Source organism: Mesoplodon densirostris, chromosome X, assembly GCF_025265405.1.
Source record: "Mesoplodon densirostris isolate mMesDen1 chromosome X, mMesDen1 primary haplotype, whole genome shotgun sequence".
In the NCBI taxonomy this organism is placed as follows: Eukaryota; Metazoa; Chordata; class Mammalia; order Artiodactyla; family Ziphiidae; genus Mesoplodon; species Mesoplodon densirostris.
The window spans coordinates 3,344,031-3,359,694 of NC_082681.1; the positions used below are offsets into that span (position 1 = coordinate 3,344,031).

Sequence of the window (15,664 nt, forward strand, 5' to 3'; positions counted from 1 at the left end):
GTCCCTGAACCCCCTTGGCATCAGGCCCCGGGCTGGGCAGAGGGGAAAAAGCTGCACAGGGCCACTTTTGGAGCGCCCCATCTAGCTGGGGATGGGAAGAGACAGTGGCAGGGGCAGCAGACTCTTATAGGTGAAAAGCCAGGTGCTCGCCCAGCCTAGACTGGAGGGCCACCTGCAGAAACTGGCCCCCTCTGGCCCATCCTGAGGGCTGTTTTCCTCCGGCAGCCTCCATTCCGAGTGGGACTGTGCCCAACAGTATCCCCTGTCTTGCCTCCAGCTCTGGTAACCCCGTGGGCTCCACGGGTCTGGGCTGTTCCATTTCCTTGCTGGTCTCCCCCGCTAGGCTGCTGGTCACTGGGTTCTCAGCCCTTACTGGACGGACAGATTCCCAAGTGAATGGGGCCAGCCCACTGCTCTCAGGGCCCTGGCCAAGCAGCATGACTTCTGTCCAGTTCCTTTTTTTGTTTTTTTTAAATTTTTTAAAAATTAATTTATCTGGCTGTACCGCATGGCTTATGGGATCCTAGTTCCCCGACCAGGGGTTGAACCCAGCCCCCCTGTGGTGGAGCACAGAGTCCCAACCATTGGTCCGCCAGGGAATTCCCTAAGTTCCCTTTGTGCTGTTGATGTTTTCTGAGTCTGTCTTGGCCTGTGGCAGGTGGCTTGGAGGCCATTTGGTAAGAGGTGATGAGGACCTGAGCCAAGGCTTGGCGGTGGTCGGGGGAACAGAGATGTTAAGGAGTTGGTATGAGTCAGGGTGGGGAGTGGCGAGGGCCTGGGGGTGACAGCAGGCCCAGTCGCAGGGGAGGCAGGGCCTGTTGATGGAGGAGCGGATGCAGGGTGGGCACTGGGCACAGTGTGAGGGGCCTGCTCAGGAGAGCCAGGCTGCAGGTTTGGGGAGCTGCCCGCACACGGGGTTCTTGGAGTTGTGGGCGTGGTGAGAGCAGAGGTTTGTAGGGTGAAAAGTCTTTTAAGAGAAGGGTGGGACAGCGGTTGGGTCGGAAGAATGGTCGTCAGGTGTTGGCACTGCAGGGCCTGGGCCGCCGTCTCACCACCGAGGCGCCTCTCTGCGCCAGCAAAGGCTCTAAAGGCCCAGGTCGAGTTGGGGTTGGGCCTGCTCGGCCGATGTTCCTTCCCAAGCTCTGTGGTTACCTGCGCTCTGTCCGGGTTCTTCTTGGTGATCGTCAGAGCATGGGCTGATGGCCGTGTCACAAGCCAGAGCCCATCTCCGGCCGTACGGTTGAGGGCTAAAGCCCCTTCCTCTCTAAGGGGACTGTGCCTTGCTAAAGAGAGGGACTGGCCTGGGAGGGACTGAAGAGGAGCAAGTTGTCACTTTTCTCTGAAGGGCCACCCCCTCCCTTCTGCCCAGGCTGGCATTCGGAGTGGGCAGCAGGCTCCCAGCCTTGACCCCCACCCCAGGCCTGCCTCAGATGATGACCGGGCTGGTCCTGGCCACCCCGTGTCCATGCCTCGTCATGCCCCTCCTCCTATCACTCGGGATGGAGCCAAGGACCTGAAGGGGTTCACTTTCTCCAGGTCTTCCCCACCCCTTCTCTTACACTGGGCTAAAGTGTGTGTAATCTCAAACTTCTGCTTTAACCATTTTTAGGATTACCGTTGAGTGACATTAAGTACACTTACACTGTGTGTGGCCTCTCTCGCCATTAAACACTAACTCCCCTTCCCTCTCCCCCCATCCGCTGGCACCCACCGTTCTGCTTTCTGTCTCTGAATTTGACTCCTAGGGCCGTCATAGAAGTGGAGTCACACACTATGTCTTTTTGTGATTGGCTTCTTCCCTTCCACTGAGCGTAATGTCTGAGGTTCATCCGTGTTGTAGCAGGTGTCAGAATTTCCTTCCTTTTTAAGGCTGAATATTGTTCCATCGTGTGGATGGATCACATTGTTTTCATCTGTTCCTCTGTCGGTGGACACTTGGGTTGCTTCCACTCTCCTAATACCACTCCAGTCACGCTTTGGCCCTTCCTCCCACCCCAGACCTCTCTCACCCAGGTCTCCGCGATCTCGGGCCTCACCTCCCGTGACCGTGGGCAGCACCCTACAGAGCCCATCGCTCCCTCCTCCCTGACGCCCAGGGCGGGGGTGGGGGGCCCTCACACGTGTTCCAGGACCTGTCTGGCACTCGGGGGCCCCTCCCGAGCCTCCTCAGACTCTGCAGCCGGTCCCCCCTCTTCTCTGCCACCTCTTGAGTGTCCCAGGGCCACTCAAGTGCTTGGGCCATGTCTCCCTCTCCAGCTGCCCGTGGCCCACCCCCTTGGGGAGGTCATCCAGGCTCGGGGCTCTCGGGGCCATCTTTATGTAATGAGAACTTCCAAAATTCTGTCTCCAGCCCAGACTCTTTCCAGAACTTCAAATTCCTTGTCCACCTGCCTACTGGACATTTCTACTCAGTTGACACCCTCCAAACCTCCTTGTCTCCCTGGTGCAGGGCCTGGCAACTGCCATTGTCCCTTGCATCCCAGCCATCCAAAAGCCTGTTGGCTCTGCCTTGCAAACAGGTCCCTAACCCAGAGACTTCTCATCTGCACTGCTAGTGCCCTGGTCCCACCCAGTGATCTCCACCTTCCGGGGGCTCTGCCGGAGCCTCCTCCCCAGCCTTCTACCTCGCCTGCCCTCGGAAGAGCACCTGTTCAGTGCAGCATTTGGGCAGCCTTCGCAAACCTCAGCGCCCGGACTTCACACCCACCTTCCCCACTCGGCGTGCTCCTCTTTAGCACACCGTTATCCTTGCTCCCCAAGTATGTCAGCTCCGTGGGGAAAAGGCTTCCTGCCGGCTTCCTTCCCTGTTCCAAGTTCCCAGAACAGTGCCGGGTGCAGAGACCCTCAGGGCGAATACTTGCCCAAGGAAGCTGCTCGAGGTGGGGAGGCCTCCACCCGCAGCCCCGGCACCTGACAAACAGAGGTGGGCAGGAGCCAGCTTTTGGAAAGTGACATGTTTTTATTGCTATGTTCGCAGTGGCTTTTGAGCACAGTAAGGGTGTCCCCGCTGGACCACCGCCCTCACCCGCCCCCCACCCCTCCAGCCCACATCAGGGTGTGAGGGAAGCCTTTCTAGGGCCCCCTCGGCTGTCTCAGGATTGGACGTGACACAGACGTGGGTTTAAGTGAAGCTGCTACGCGGAGGACTTGAGACGTGGAAAGTGCGTCAGCCTTAAGCTCGCAGGTGGGAGCCGCGTGCAGGATCCCTGGGGCGGGGGACGGATGCCCACCTCAGTCAGATCCCTGCCGCAGGGGCGCCTGGCCCAGGGTGCAGGGTGTGGGCCAGCCTGAGCATGCCAGGTGAGCAGCCCCAGGTCCGGACCCCCCCACAGAGCCCTGCGTCGGCTCACCCTGCCGACCTGTGGGCAGAGCGGGGAGTGTGCGGACACCTACCGAGGTCCCCACCATGCACTTTTCCCACCCCAGTCTGGGGCCAGGGACTACACGTGCATACCCACACGACAGACTCACACACTCGACAGCTTGAAGCTTCTGTTTTGCCTATGAAAATGAGATCTATAAATTCACACTCCTTGGCTGGGGCAGAGGTGTAAGAGGGGCTGAAAGGGATGGGGCGTGGCAAGGAGAGGGATGTTGGGGTGTTTCTCTTAGAAATATACAAGCAGAAATCTCAAGTTTTTATAAAATGTGCAAAATACAAGCCTCACTTGCCCACAGGCACAATTTACACCTGGTATTCACCTTGGCTAAGAAATAGAGATCTACGTCTATACCCTACGTACTCACGCACACATGCACTCAAGCTCACACAACTGATATTGGTGGCAATTGGCTCAGGAACTGAAGGTTCCCTTGCTGGCTGGCTCTCTAAGCTTCTAGAGTAGGGAGGGGGAGAGGGGTCTAGCCCAGCTGAAATATTCACCTTGGTTCTGCTGCCCCTCCCTCGCCTGCCCCCTCTGCTCTCCAGTCCCCCTGTTCCCCGAGCTGCCACTGCTGCCCCTGGGGTGAGGGGCTACCCAAGGGTGTGCTGGGCAGAGCCTGGAGAGAGGCAGGCAGGGCCTGGTGGGGTCAGGTGAGACGTGACTGTAGCGGGCACTGGAGGGCGGGCGGCAGGGCTTGGGAAGCAGCGTGTGCACCAGCTTGGTTAAGGGGGGTGGGGGAGGCATCTATTTTTGGTGGGTTGTGATATTTTTGGCATTTTATTAAAAATGGAAAACGTTATTTTAGTTATAAGCACTCTGGTGCTTCCTCCCCTCCCCCCCCCGGCAGACCCTGTAGGTGTCAGGGAAAGGCAAGCCCCCTGGGGGGGTGGGGGGCTAGAGCAGGGGCTGCTATGGCTACGAGAGGGTGAGCTGGTGATGTGAGCACCTGTCACATGACGCTCTCCACCACCACCACCTTGCTGCTCTCAGACACTGGGGTCAGGGTGGTCAGGCCCCTGACATCCGAGTCCTGAGCTCTGTACTCCAAGTGGTGGAGGCCCCAGACGGGTTGCGTCAGGTGCTGCCAGCGCTGTGGGAGAGGGGGACACGTTGAGTCCCTGGGGAGGGGCACCTGCTTGTCCCTGGCCTCCCTCTGCTTCCCACCACCTGCCACCAACTTGGGGCCCAGGGCCGCGCCCCTCCTGACCAGGCCCCGTTCCCACGCTAGGGAAATAGGGTTCAGTGGAGGGCGGAATGGCTGCTAGAACAGAGGCTAGGGACAGGCCTCCCCTCTGCCGCCACCACCTGAGCGAGGCCCTGGAGGGCCAACTCTCCTCCCGTACACCCCCGTCGGAGCTGGCCCACAGGCTCTGGCACAACGGTCTGTCCCGGCAGGTGGGAGGAGGAGCAGGGCGCTCTGGAGGTCATGGAGGTCATGTTTCGACCCAACGGGAGGGAGGGATGGTGTGCGGAAGATGGGGCGCGGGGAACTGACCTCAGCGACGGTCCCCTTGGCCCTGAGGAGGCAGCCCAGGAGGTGGAGGGGCACACACAGCATGGAGGAGAGCGCGAAGCCCCAGCCCATGGCCTCGCCCCACCACGGGTACACATAGGTGTTGTTGTAGACCAGCGGCTTGTAGTACACCGTGTTGAAGATGAAGATGCCCTGCGGGCGAGAAGCCTCGTGCTCAGCCAGCAGCCACCGCTGCAGGCCCTTGGTGTCCCTTGCCCTGCCCAGCCTCTCCCGGCCCTTACCATGCACACCAGCGGGGTGAAGAAAGACCAGCACCATTTCATCCAGGGGCAAGGTCGGTACCCGATCATGCAGGCCACATCGTCCATGAAGCGGTCGGCTCCTGGGGTAACGTGAGGCCGGAGGGCCAGAGCTAGAGACGCACCACCCCTGACCGCGCTGCACCCCCGGCTTGCTGTCGGCCCAGACCTACCGTACACCCAGGCAATCACCACGCACTCCCAGAAGGCCTGCCAGAGCAGGGTGGTGCCGCTGGCTGAGTAGTAGTCAAACAGCTGGAAGACATACATCCCGCCCTGGGGATGGAGCCAGGTCAGGGAAGGTGGCTGCCGGCAGCCTGAGGCCAGGGGCATCCCTCACCCTGCCCCCACTCACATCGGTCACCATGGAGAGATCAATGACAAAGCAGAGGGCGCAGCAGAGGGCCACGGAGATCTCTCTTTGGAAACGGAAGTAGTAGGAGGCCGGGAGGAGGTCCAGGAGGCCGGTGATGAAGCCTTCCACACCTACAAACTGTGGCCGGGCAACTCAGGCCGTGCCCCTCCCCACCCACCTGCCATCTCCCATCGCCCAGTGTGCCCTCTGCTCGCCAGCCCCCCTCCCCCCACCTCCCAGCCCCCTCTATTCTGTCCCCCCTTGCAAACCTGGCTGTCAAGGCCAAGCAGCAGCAGCATGAAGAAGAACAGGGCAGCCCAGAGCGGGGCCACAGGCATCAGCGTGACGGCCCGGGGATAGGCGATGAAAGCCAGGCCAGGCCCTGAGGGGGAAGGGGAAGGGGCAGGGTGTGGACACCTGGAGCCCCTCACCTACATCCTGTGCCCCTCCACCCTGCACCACGGTACCAGAGTAATGGACGATGCCAGGGCACCCTGTGGCCAAGGGCCTTTCCACTTGTGTCAAGACACTGCCGGGCCACTTGAGCCCTCGTGTGTGTGTGTGCGTGCGTGCGCGCGTGCTTGCGTGCCATACCAGGGGCTGGAAGGTTCCCGCAAGCCCTTGGTAGACCTCTACCCATAGGAGTGGCGTGTCTGGCTCAGCCTTCTGGACCTGGGTTCCAGCAGCTACTGTGGTCGCAGATCACCACTGACCCAGAAAAGGCCGACCTTTCCCTCTACAACACTCAGGCAAGTGTGAGGACGTACCCCGAGGCCCCTGGATACAGATGGATGGGGGCTCGGGGCTCCACGTGGCCTGGCCTGAGATGGCTGAACAGCTGTGCCTTGCAGCTGTTCAGCCAGGCCTCCTGGCCCAGAGTGATGTGACAAATTGAGTTTGAATTGTTCTCATTTCTCAGAACGTCATTCTGTGTGCGTTCATGTACATGGTACGTTACGACAGCGGCTGCTGCTGCTCCGGAGGCCGGGCTGGGGCTTGGGGGTCTTTACCTGATTCGGCCACCTTGGAGATGTGCACGCCCTGCTCTGTGGCCATGAAGCCCAGGATGGAGAAGACCACGAAGCCAGCAAAGAAGCTGGTCCCGCTGTTGATAAGTGCGAGGATGATGGCATCCCTGGGGGCAGAGGGGACCATATGGGCTGGTGAGACTGCCTGCTGCCCACGGGCAGGCAGGGCAGGGGTGGCAGGGCCGTAGTGCCTACTTGTAGCAGTTGTTGTTGAAGCGATTGTAGCTGCCCAGGGCCGTGAGGGCCCCCAGGCCAATGGCGTAAGAAAAGAAAATCTGGGTCCCGGCATCTATCCATACCTGGAGGTGAGCGAGGGGAGAGCAGGTGTGAGGAGCCCTGCTAGGCCGGCCTGCTCCCGCACCATGTCTCCCCACCCGACCTCTACCTCACCTGAGGGGACGCCAGCTTCGACCAGTCGGGCTTGAGATAGTAGACGATGCCGTCCAGGGCTCCAGGCAGCAGCACTCCCCGCACGAGCAGCACAACCAGGACCACGTAGGGGAATGTAGCGGTGAAATACACGACCTGGGGGGCGGGGTCGCTCAGAGGGGTTCTGCGGTACCCACCTCCCCCTTAGGCGCCCTCAGCCTGCGCAGGGCTGCCAGGAAGGTCACGGTCCCCGCCTGCCTGCCCCCGCCCCCCGCTGGCCGGTGTGCTCAGTGCTGAGGAGGGAGGCCACCCAGCGGCACCCCCTTCTACTCATCAGAGCCACGGCTCCTCCCAAAGGAAGCTGGGTGTTTGGCTGGGGCACCAGCAGCCCCACGGCAAGAAGTACAGGTCAGCTGCAGAGGGAGGGAGAGGCAGGGAGCGAGGCCACAGCCCGCAGGCAGGTCCCACGCCTCCCGAGCCGACTCCAGGTCCTCGTCTGCAGAGAGGCGGGGGTCCTCGGTGCCGGGGATTAGAACTCAGCTAGCCAGAGACAGAGGCAAGATCAAGACCACAGCAAAGGCCTCTGCCTCCCACCCAAGCAGCGCCAAGCGGCTGCTCTGCGGACCCTGCTGGAATGCTCCCGCCCTCCAGAGACCTGGCTGTGTCCCGCGTGTCCCGCAACCGTCGGCACGCTGTCTTATTCTGTCTGTTCACACAGTTGTCCCCGCAACCTGACAGGGAGCCCCTGAGGGAGGGATGTGTGCAGGCTCCCTGCTGGGTGCCCCAGGGCAGACAGGCAGGTGAGGAAGACAGACGGAGAAGGTCAAAAACTGACTCAGAGCCAGAACCCAGAGAAACTGGAAGGGAGGGAAGGCGAGCCAGGGATGCCCCCCACCGCAGGGAAGGGGCACCCGCTGCCGGGGCCTCTCCCCCTCCACTCGGGAGGGAAGGCTGCCGGGCCTGGAGGCGCAGGGTGGGGAGGACTCTCCAGCCAGGGGGTGGGGATCAAGTGGCCCGGACTGAAGTCCCTGCCCCTCCTCGGGCTCTGGCCCTGGTGCAGTCTCCTCCCGTGGCAGCAGTGGTCGCTGGCAGACACCCCCCCCCCCCACGCAGTGCTGCCCCCAGGCCTGCCGTCACCCCGGCTGTACCTTTCCTGTTGACTTGACCCCCTTCCAGACACAGAAGTAGACCAGCACCCAGCAGGCCAGCAGACACAGGGTCACCTCCCAGTTGAGGGCCCCCGGAACCTCCAGCCCCCCGGAGAGCCGCAAGACTTTGTTCCTGGGGGAAGGAAAGCCCATGAGGGCTGTGCCAGCAAAGGGCCAGGAGACTGGGGGAGGCCTTGGGGTGGCGCCCCCCCCCCCCCCGCCGCCGCAACCCTTGAGTCCAGCCGGCCTCCCCCATGCACCTGGCCGGCCCGGGCCAAGCCTGCAGCCTGGAGTCACTGCAGTCTGTGTCCCTGGAGCCTTGGAGCCCCTGGCAGCCCGGCCCCACGCCGTCCCCAGCGGGCCCAGCAGCAGCCCCCCGCTTCCCTCCCAAGGCGGGCAGGCACCGCCCGCTCCGCTTCCCTGGCCTCATCCCCCCAGGGCCGGGCCCCGACACACGGACGCGTGCACACACACACACATGCAGACTTGAGCTACGTGTGGGAGACCAGAGAGACAGGCGGGGCCTGGCCCAGAGGTGCCTGACTCACTCCCAGAACTCGATGACAGGGGACCGGCGGTCAGCAAGCTGGTCACAAGTGAGGTTGGCCAGGGTGGCATTGGCACAGTCTTCGTGGCGGAAGATCTCCACACAGTCGGGAGTGTTCCAGGTATGGCCACACGTGGCCCAGGGCAGCGTGGTGGTGAAGGACTTCACCAAATAATAGAAGCCCCAGGCCAGCACCATGATGTAGTAGGTGTTGCAATAGAAGACGATCACCATGGAGGCGTAGCCCAGGCCTGGAGAGGAGCAGAGTTTCCGTGCAGGCTCTTTTCTGGCCAGTTCCCCACCGTCCCCACTATCTACCTGGCCAGGCACTGCCAGTGGTCCCTGCTGGACCCCTGACATCCTGCTCCCTGCATCTGCCGTCCTCCCCCACCCCAACCTTCCGTGCAACTAGATCCTTCTCTGTTGCTGTCCAACCAGACCTCTCCAAGTCCCCCTGGACTCTCCCTTGCGCTGTGTCCCCAGCACTAGGCTAACTCCTCAATCTGTCCCCCCAAATCAGCCCCTGCTCCCTGCCCCCGCCCTGCTTCACCTCCTGTGTCCTCCCCAGCCCCAAAGCAGAGCACACATCCTGCCCCCATCTGAGAGTCAAGTCCTCTTGTTTCCCTAGTCTCACATACCTGTCCCCTTCTCCTGGGTCCCACTGCCACCATGATGGCTGAAGGAAGGCCATGCCTCCACCTGCCCCCCACCCAGTGGCCTCCCGTACCAGCAGCTGGGGGGTTTTCTGGGGACCTGGGGCAGTGTGGGAGACAGTCACCCTCTCAGCAGGCAACCTTGGCCAGTCACTTACTTCACCTCTCTGTGCCCCAGCCTCCGAGGACGGTAACAGTAGGACCTACCTCCTAGGGCCTTGAGCTGATGGGGAACACTGCCCACACACAGAAGGGGCTTGGCGGTAACCCTGGCCACTGGTCCTTCCCTTCAGACCCTGAACTTTCAATGGCTCCCATCCCAGCTCCTTAGGCTGGCCCTCTGGCTTCTGCCACCGTGTCTCATGCCCAGCCACCCTCTTTTCAGCCCCAGCAAACCAAGTATACTCGGCAGGGCCTGTCCCGGGCGCTGCTGGGACTGGGCTTTCTCGCCCTGGTGGAGAGGTCCATCCCCCAGTCTAGTCTCCACCTCCCCAAGGTCAGCCAGGTGGTCTGCACGTCCTCCAGGTTCTCCCTCACAGCTTGGGGGGCATCCCAGGCCTGGTGCTCAGGCAGGAGGTGCTTAGACTTGAGGTTTCTTAAGTGGGGTACCAGATTTGCCCCAGCGGCGGGAAAGGGTAGAGGTCCCGGACGGAGAGGGTGAGAAGGGCTGCCTGGGGGGCTGCTCACCTTTGAACAGGGGGCAGATATTCCACACGTTGATGCTGCCGGCCTTCATGAACTGGCCCAGCGAGATCTCCAAGAAGAAAATGGGTATTCCTCCGACCAGGGCGATCAGGATGTAGGGAATAAGGAACACACCTGGGGGATGAAGCTCAAGGTGGCCACTTGCACAGGGTGGCCCCTTAGCCAGGTGGGGACTTGACCCAAACTCCTCAGCCAGGCCAGGCCAGCCAGCCTGGCTTTCAGAAGCCCTGGGAGGTGGGTGGAGCCCCAGCTTCAGGCTTCGCCCGGGCCCCATCATAACTTCCCACTGAGTGAATCAGTGCAAGGGGTGGCTGCTGACTCAGGGGCCCAAGGTGAACAGTCTTGGGGAGGTGGAGTGTCGAGGGGCCTACGGCAGCCTCTGGGCCCTTAGAGCCCTGTTTCCTGGGCTGGGGGTCCCCTACAAGGCTTCTGCCCCTACTTACCTACGGTGACCTAACTAATGGGCACGGAGGACACACTCACTTGTGGACACAAGCCACTCCGTGGCCGGCGCTCAGGCCCGGAGACCTGACGAGCTTGGGCGAGGGGAGGGGGGCCCTGGCCTATCCCGGCACCCAGGCTCTTGCCTGCAAGTGTGAAGGTCCAGGGGAGAGGGTGGGTGGGTAGGTGGGTAGCAGTCGTCTGCTAGTAGGAGTGGAGTGGAGGGTGTCTGAAAGGGCATGTGAGCAAGGACAGAAGGAGACAAGGTTGGGGGAGGCTGGCAGGGACCTCAGGCTGGGGGTGGGGGAGTCCTTCTCCTCTCCAGGCCCCCTACCCTTGCCCCCGCTTGGCACTCTCCACTACTCAAAAGCTAAGCTTGGTTGCAGCTTGCTTGGCTTCTGGTCTCAGCATCCTTCTTGCTTGTGACCTTGGGCAAAGGCCTTCTCTCTGGGCCTCAGTTTCCCACCCGTCATCTAGTCACTTCGGCTTCCCACCAACCCTGGTGCTGCTTTGCAGTCACAGGACACACGCGTGCCCATCGCTGTTGCTAAGCTGGGCTGGGGCGGGCGGGCAGGCGGGCATGGGGTGTGCATGCAGTGTGTCCAGCGGCGGCGCCAGGCGGCCCAGGCTGCAGGCTTCCCAAGCCTGGCTCAGACACCCAGTGTTCCAGGCCCAGGCTAGAGGGGAGGGAGGGGAGGGGAGGGAAGGGGAGAGAGGGGAAGAGAAGAGAGGAGGGAAGGGAGGGGAAGGCAGAGGGAGGGACAGAGTGGCCCATTGTGTGTGTGTTCGTGTGTGCACACGTGGGGGGCCCACACAATGTGCCACTTGTGTGCCTGACCTGCAGGGGCAGCCAGGGCTCCTCACCTCTGGAAGCCCCCCCCCACAAGGGGGAGGCCTCTCCTTGCCACCTCGGTGGCCAATCACTTCGGGGCCCAGAGTCTGTGGGGGCAGCTCGGCGGCTTCGGCAGGAGGCTCGCCGGCCCCCTCCCCCCACACGCTGCCAGGCACATGACCGGACCGGCCCGGGGGCGGGGGGGGGGGGGCGGAGACCGCCCGGCTGGGCCACCGCGCGGCGACGGCGGGCGAGGGGCAGCCCCCGGCCGTCCCGGGGGGGCCTCCCCACCCCCTGGACTTCGCACGGGCGCCCCGGCGGGGCCGGCGGCAGGCGGGGGAGGGGCCCGCGCTCACCTCCGCCGTTCTTGTAGCACAGGTAGGGGAAGCGCCACACGTTGCCCAGGCCCACGGCGAAGCCCACGCAGGACATGATGAAGTCCATCTGGCGCGTCCAGGTCTCGCGTGGCGGCACGGCCAGGTGGCCGCCGGGCGCCCCCAGGCCCGCGGGGCCGTCGGCCTTGGCCGGGGCCCCGTCGGGCCCGGGCGCGATCAGGGGGCCCTTCTTCTCGTCGCCGGACACGCTGTAGATGCCGTTCTTGGCGCTCTTCTTCGCCATGGCCGGGGGCGCGGCGCCCCGCGGGAGCGGGCGGGCGGCGGGGGCGCTGGCGGCACTGGGGGGGAGGCCCGAAGGCGCGGGCCCGCCGGGGGCCGGGGGCGGCCGGACCGGGGGTCGGGGCGGCGGGCGGGGTGCGGGACGGCGGGGGCGGCGCGGTCAGAAGCAGTCCACGAAGCACTTGAAAGTGAGCCTGAAGAATCTCATGTGTGTCGGGGGCCCGGGGGCGCGCGGGCGGCGGCGGGGCCCGGCCGGGCGGCGGCGGCGGCTCCCGAGGCTCCTGCCCGCAGCTCCCGCGGCGGCGGCGGCGGCGGCGGCGGCGGCGGCGGCTCGGCCGGCCCGAGGCTCAGCCTAGCGGGGCGCGGGTGGCACCTGGAGCCCACCGGAGCCCACTGTCTGCAAGCGGCGGCCGGAGCAGGGGCCTGCGGCCCGCGCCCCCCGCCCCGGCCCGGACCCGCGCGGCTGCTCGGCTCGCCCGCGGATCCCCCGGCGGCGGCCTAGGCGCGCTCGCCCCTCCTTCCCGGCGGCGGCGGCGGCGGCGGCGGCTCCAGCCGCTCTCGGGGCCGCGGCGGGCTCAGCGACTCACCACTGCGCTGCGATCCTGCCTCTCCTCCCCGGCCCGACCGGCTGCCGCTTAAGAACCGACTCCGGGATGATGTCACTGTCGCCCCACCCCCACGACTGGACTGCTCCCCCTCCCCCTCCTCCGTCCCTCCCTCCCGCCTGCCCTCCCCGTCACTCCGCCCACCTCCTCCCGCCTTCCTCCCGAGGAGGCGACGCCGCTCCAGCGGGAAGCTGGATGGCTGCTACCTGGGGCGCCGGCCAGCACCTCCTTCCCAGGGGCCGAACCGCCCCTGACCCCAGGTTCACCTGGGCCTGGTTCACGTCGACCCTCCTAACCTGCCCTTCCCGGCTCTAGGCCAGCCACTACCCTGGCTGCCTTCTCGACATCCTTGGCCCCCCTCTTCCCTCCTCCTTCCAGCCTGTCCCATCTCAGGCCCTTCTCTGACTCCCAGCTGCGGCTTGGGCCACTGTTGGGTACCAAGGCCTACAGCTTCCCGGCTTCCCTGGACCAGAGGGGGTGCAGGGTGCTTCCGCCTCCTGCAGGGCTGGGCCCAGCTGGCCAAATCGGGGAACGGCTGGGGCGGGGGTGTGGGTATGCCTCCAGGTGTGTGCTGTGGGGCTTTGCCAAGACCCTGTCTCCTGCCATTCGGCCCTCCCTGAGGGACACAGCCCTGGTAGCTGGGGGTCAGGGTCCCAGCTCTTGGAGTGACAGGTCTCTGTGAGTTTCCTAAGCAGGCAGAGGGGAGCCTGCCCAACCGAGGGACAATGCTACACCTTGTCACCAAAGTGGAGGGTGGTAGGGATTCCTGCCGCCCCTACCCCTGCCTGACAGTGCGTGAGACTCTGGCAGGAGTAGGGTAAGGCTGCCCCCTGGTGCTTGGTAGGTGCACAGACCCTCCCCCAGAGGCCTCCGCTAAGAGGCCCCAGCTCCGCACCCTCTATGCTTCTCTCCCCAGGGACCTGCAGGCCTCCCCAGCAAGGGCAACGTTGTTCAGCTGCTTCCCCATCAGCAGCTGAGCAGCCTGTTCGGAATTTTCCAGGGCCAAGAGCAGCCATAGGATGGGGAAGGAAGGGGTCATTATCCTGGCTGGAGATGTGAAGTGTGCCCACCCCCACCCCTGCCCCCAGTCCCAGGCTCCCCAGTCGCCACGCTGCAGTCCCCAGATGGCTCATCCCGTTAAGCTAAACCCTGAGCCATCCGGGCGGCTTTAGGAAGAAAAGCAGTTCCGGCCTGAGCCAGCTTGAACCTGTTAGGTGAGGGAGGGGCAGCATCTGCACCCAGGCTTGCTGGAGGAGCCTTAACGGGCCTGTGTGGGAGACAGGCGGGGTCTCCAGTGTTTAGGCGGGGCGGGGGCACTGGAGGCTCGGGGACCCTCGAGGGGGCGGAGTCCCAGTGCTCCTCAGGAGACCCAATCTCGAGTCTTCCCTGTCCCAGCCTACTAGTGACCCATAGATGGCCTGGGGAAGCAGGGGCCACCCTCAGGGCGAGGACTGAGGGGGAAGGGGACCGGCTCAGTGAACCGCAGGCACCCCTATGCAGTCTGAGAGGGGAAAAAGGATCCGGTGGAGTAAGCGGAGGGGAAGGGGCAGGGCGTGCTTGCGGCCGAGGGTGTGACGCCTGCGAGGGGAGGGCGTTCGTTAGCTGGCGGTGACCTGGGTGAGGGCTGCTTCGATGGAGAGGCCGGATGGCGCCAGGGGAAGCTCAGGGAAGTGAGGCCGTGGCCGGGGGCAGGAGGCTCAAGAATTTAAGAACTTGCTTGTCTGAGGAGCTTGGTGGGGAGAGAAGGCAAGGGCTGGAGAAGGATGTGGTGAGCTAATTGCACTTTGGGAATGGCACTTCTGAAGAGGGCAGAGGGTGAACCGAGCAAGGCCGAGGGAGCCTGAGAAGCGTGGCCAGAGCCAAGGGTGGGGACCTCGGCTGCCGTGCCCACACGGGACGTGTTCCAAGGCCAGTGGCAGGACCGGGAGGGAGCTGCCACCTGCGGCTGCCATTGTCTCTGTGGGGTCAGAGGCTGCTAAGAGCGAGGTGCTGCGCCGGAGGTGGGACCGCCACCAGCCACTCGGAGCACGGGGCTCCGCATCTGGGGGGTGCAACAGGCCCCCAGACCACACTTGACAGGGACACACTCTCGCTCCCTGCCCCTCGCCAGTCTTCCTCAGTGGGCAATGAGACCACCCCCTGCCTCCCCAGACCCCATGTGGTCTCCTCCTGTGGCCCGTGCACCACGTGCTTCTCTCAGCAGCACAGATCTGACCGGTCCCTCCCCATGCGCTCTTCCCTGTGCTTTCCTCTATGCTGAAGATCAACCTACATTCTCCTCCGAGGCGTGCGAGATCGGGCACAAGCTGGCCCACGGGCTCTCCAGAGCTGGAGGGCGCTGCGCCTCCCTGGGGCACCTCCTTCCGATCCTGTGGGATTCAGCTCAGCTGCCACCTGGCCCAGGAGGCTAAAGAGGGAGACTCGGGAGCCCTCGACCCCTGCACACAGCTGCACCGCCTCCCGTGTCGAGACGGGGTGAACTGGGCTTTGGAGATGCATGAGGTTCACGAACCCATCCTCGCCTCTGGCGGGATGATCAGGCAGGAGTTTCTCAAAGTGGGAGCTGGGGTCGGAACTCTGGCCTCTGATGTGTTGACCCGAGCAGTCCTTAGGAATGTCTCAACTGATAGGGATGTGTACAGTGTTAGAGCAGAGGCAGCGGGGGGGGGGGGGGTTTCCAGCCCTCGGTGGGTTCTCAGGGCTTCGCAAAGGTGTATTTGCCAACACCCCCTCCCCCTGCGGCAGAGCCTCAGCTGAGGGCAGGAGGCTGCCCCCCGCCGGGCCCTGGTATTGATAGCCCTTCGAGGCTGGTTCCCAAGCACGTGCACGAGGGGGTGGGTGTGCCCTGCCACTGCTCCCGGGTGAGAAGCAAAGCGTTGCCCGGGCAGAAGCCACAGTTAGGCTGGGGGTGAGAGTAGGAGCTCATGAGGAAGGGGAGGGGAGGAGGGGAGAGCTGGAAGGGAGGCGGGGGAGGGAGGGCGAGCCGGAGGGCTCCCATTGTCCAGGGAGGCCTGGGGATTCGGGCTGGGGATTGGACCCAGTGCCTGCAGCGACCGTGGACCTCGGAGTGGGCGTGGTGGGAGGGCGTCCGGCCCCGGGTCGACTGGTTATGCCTAGAGGACCTCGCAGCTGGAGATGGGTGGGGGGCCCTCCTCTTTGGAGGCTGCCGGGCACGGGGAGCTTTGCAATTAGAATTAGCTGGGAACAAAGG

General features: G+C 63.9%; 1 protein-coding gene across 1 annotated transcript; it reads right to left on the reverse strand.

Annotated features, from left to right (window-relative positions):
- Positions 1-2,955: 2,955 nt before the first annotated feature.
- Positions 2,956-12,103, reverse strand: SLC6A8 (solute carrier family 6 member 8). Its single transcript, XM_060087517.1, has 13 exons — positions 11,591-12,103; positions 9,944-10,075; positions 8,605-8,854; positions 8,057-8,189; positions 6,930-7,064; positions 6,735-6,838; positions 6,522-6,646; positions 5,781-5,893; positions 5,512-5,649; positions 5,330-5,432; positions 5,139-5,239; positions 4,879-5,049; positions 2,956-4,473 (listed from the first exon to the last, which is right to left on the reverse strand). The coding sequence occupies exons 1-13, from the start codon at positions 11,850-11,852 to the stop codon at positions 4,333-4,335; spliced, it is 1,908 nt and encodes a 635-aa protein (XP_059943500.1). The 5' UTR covers positions 11,853-12,103; the 3' UTR covers positions 2,956-4,332.
- Positions 12,104-15,664: the final 3,561 nt, after the last annotated feature.

Excerpts from the sequence above, each read along its gene's own strand:
- SLC6A8 (XM_060087517.1), bottom strand. The coding sequence starts at position 11,852 with ATGGCGAAGAAGAGCGCCAAGAACGGCATCTACAGCGTGTCCGGCGAC. Across the intron at positions 8,190-8,604 it reads CCTGTCATCGAGTTCTGGGA|GAACAAAGTCTTGCGGCTCT; the intron begins GTGAGTCAGGCA and ends TCCTTCCCCCAG. Across the intron at positions 4,474-4,878 it reads CCAAGGGGACCGTCGCTGAG|CGCTGGCAGCACCTGACGCA; the intron begins GTCAGTTCCCCG and ends CCTCTCCCACAG.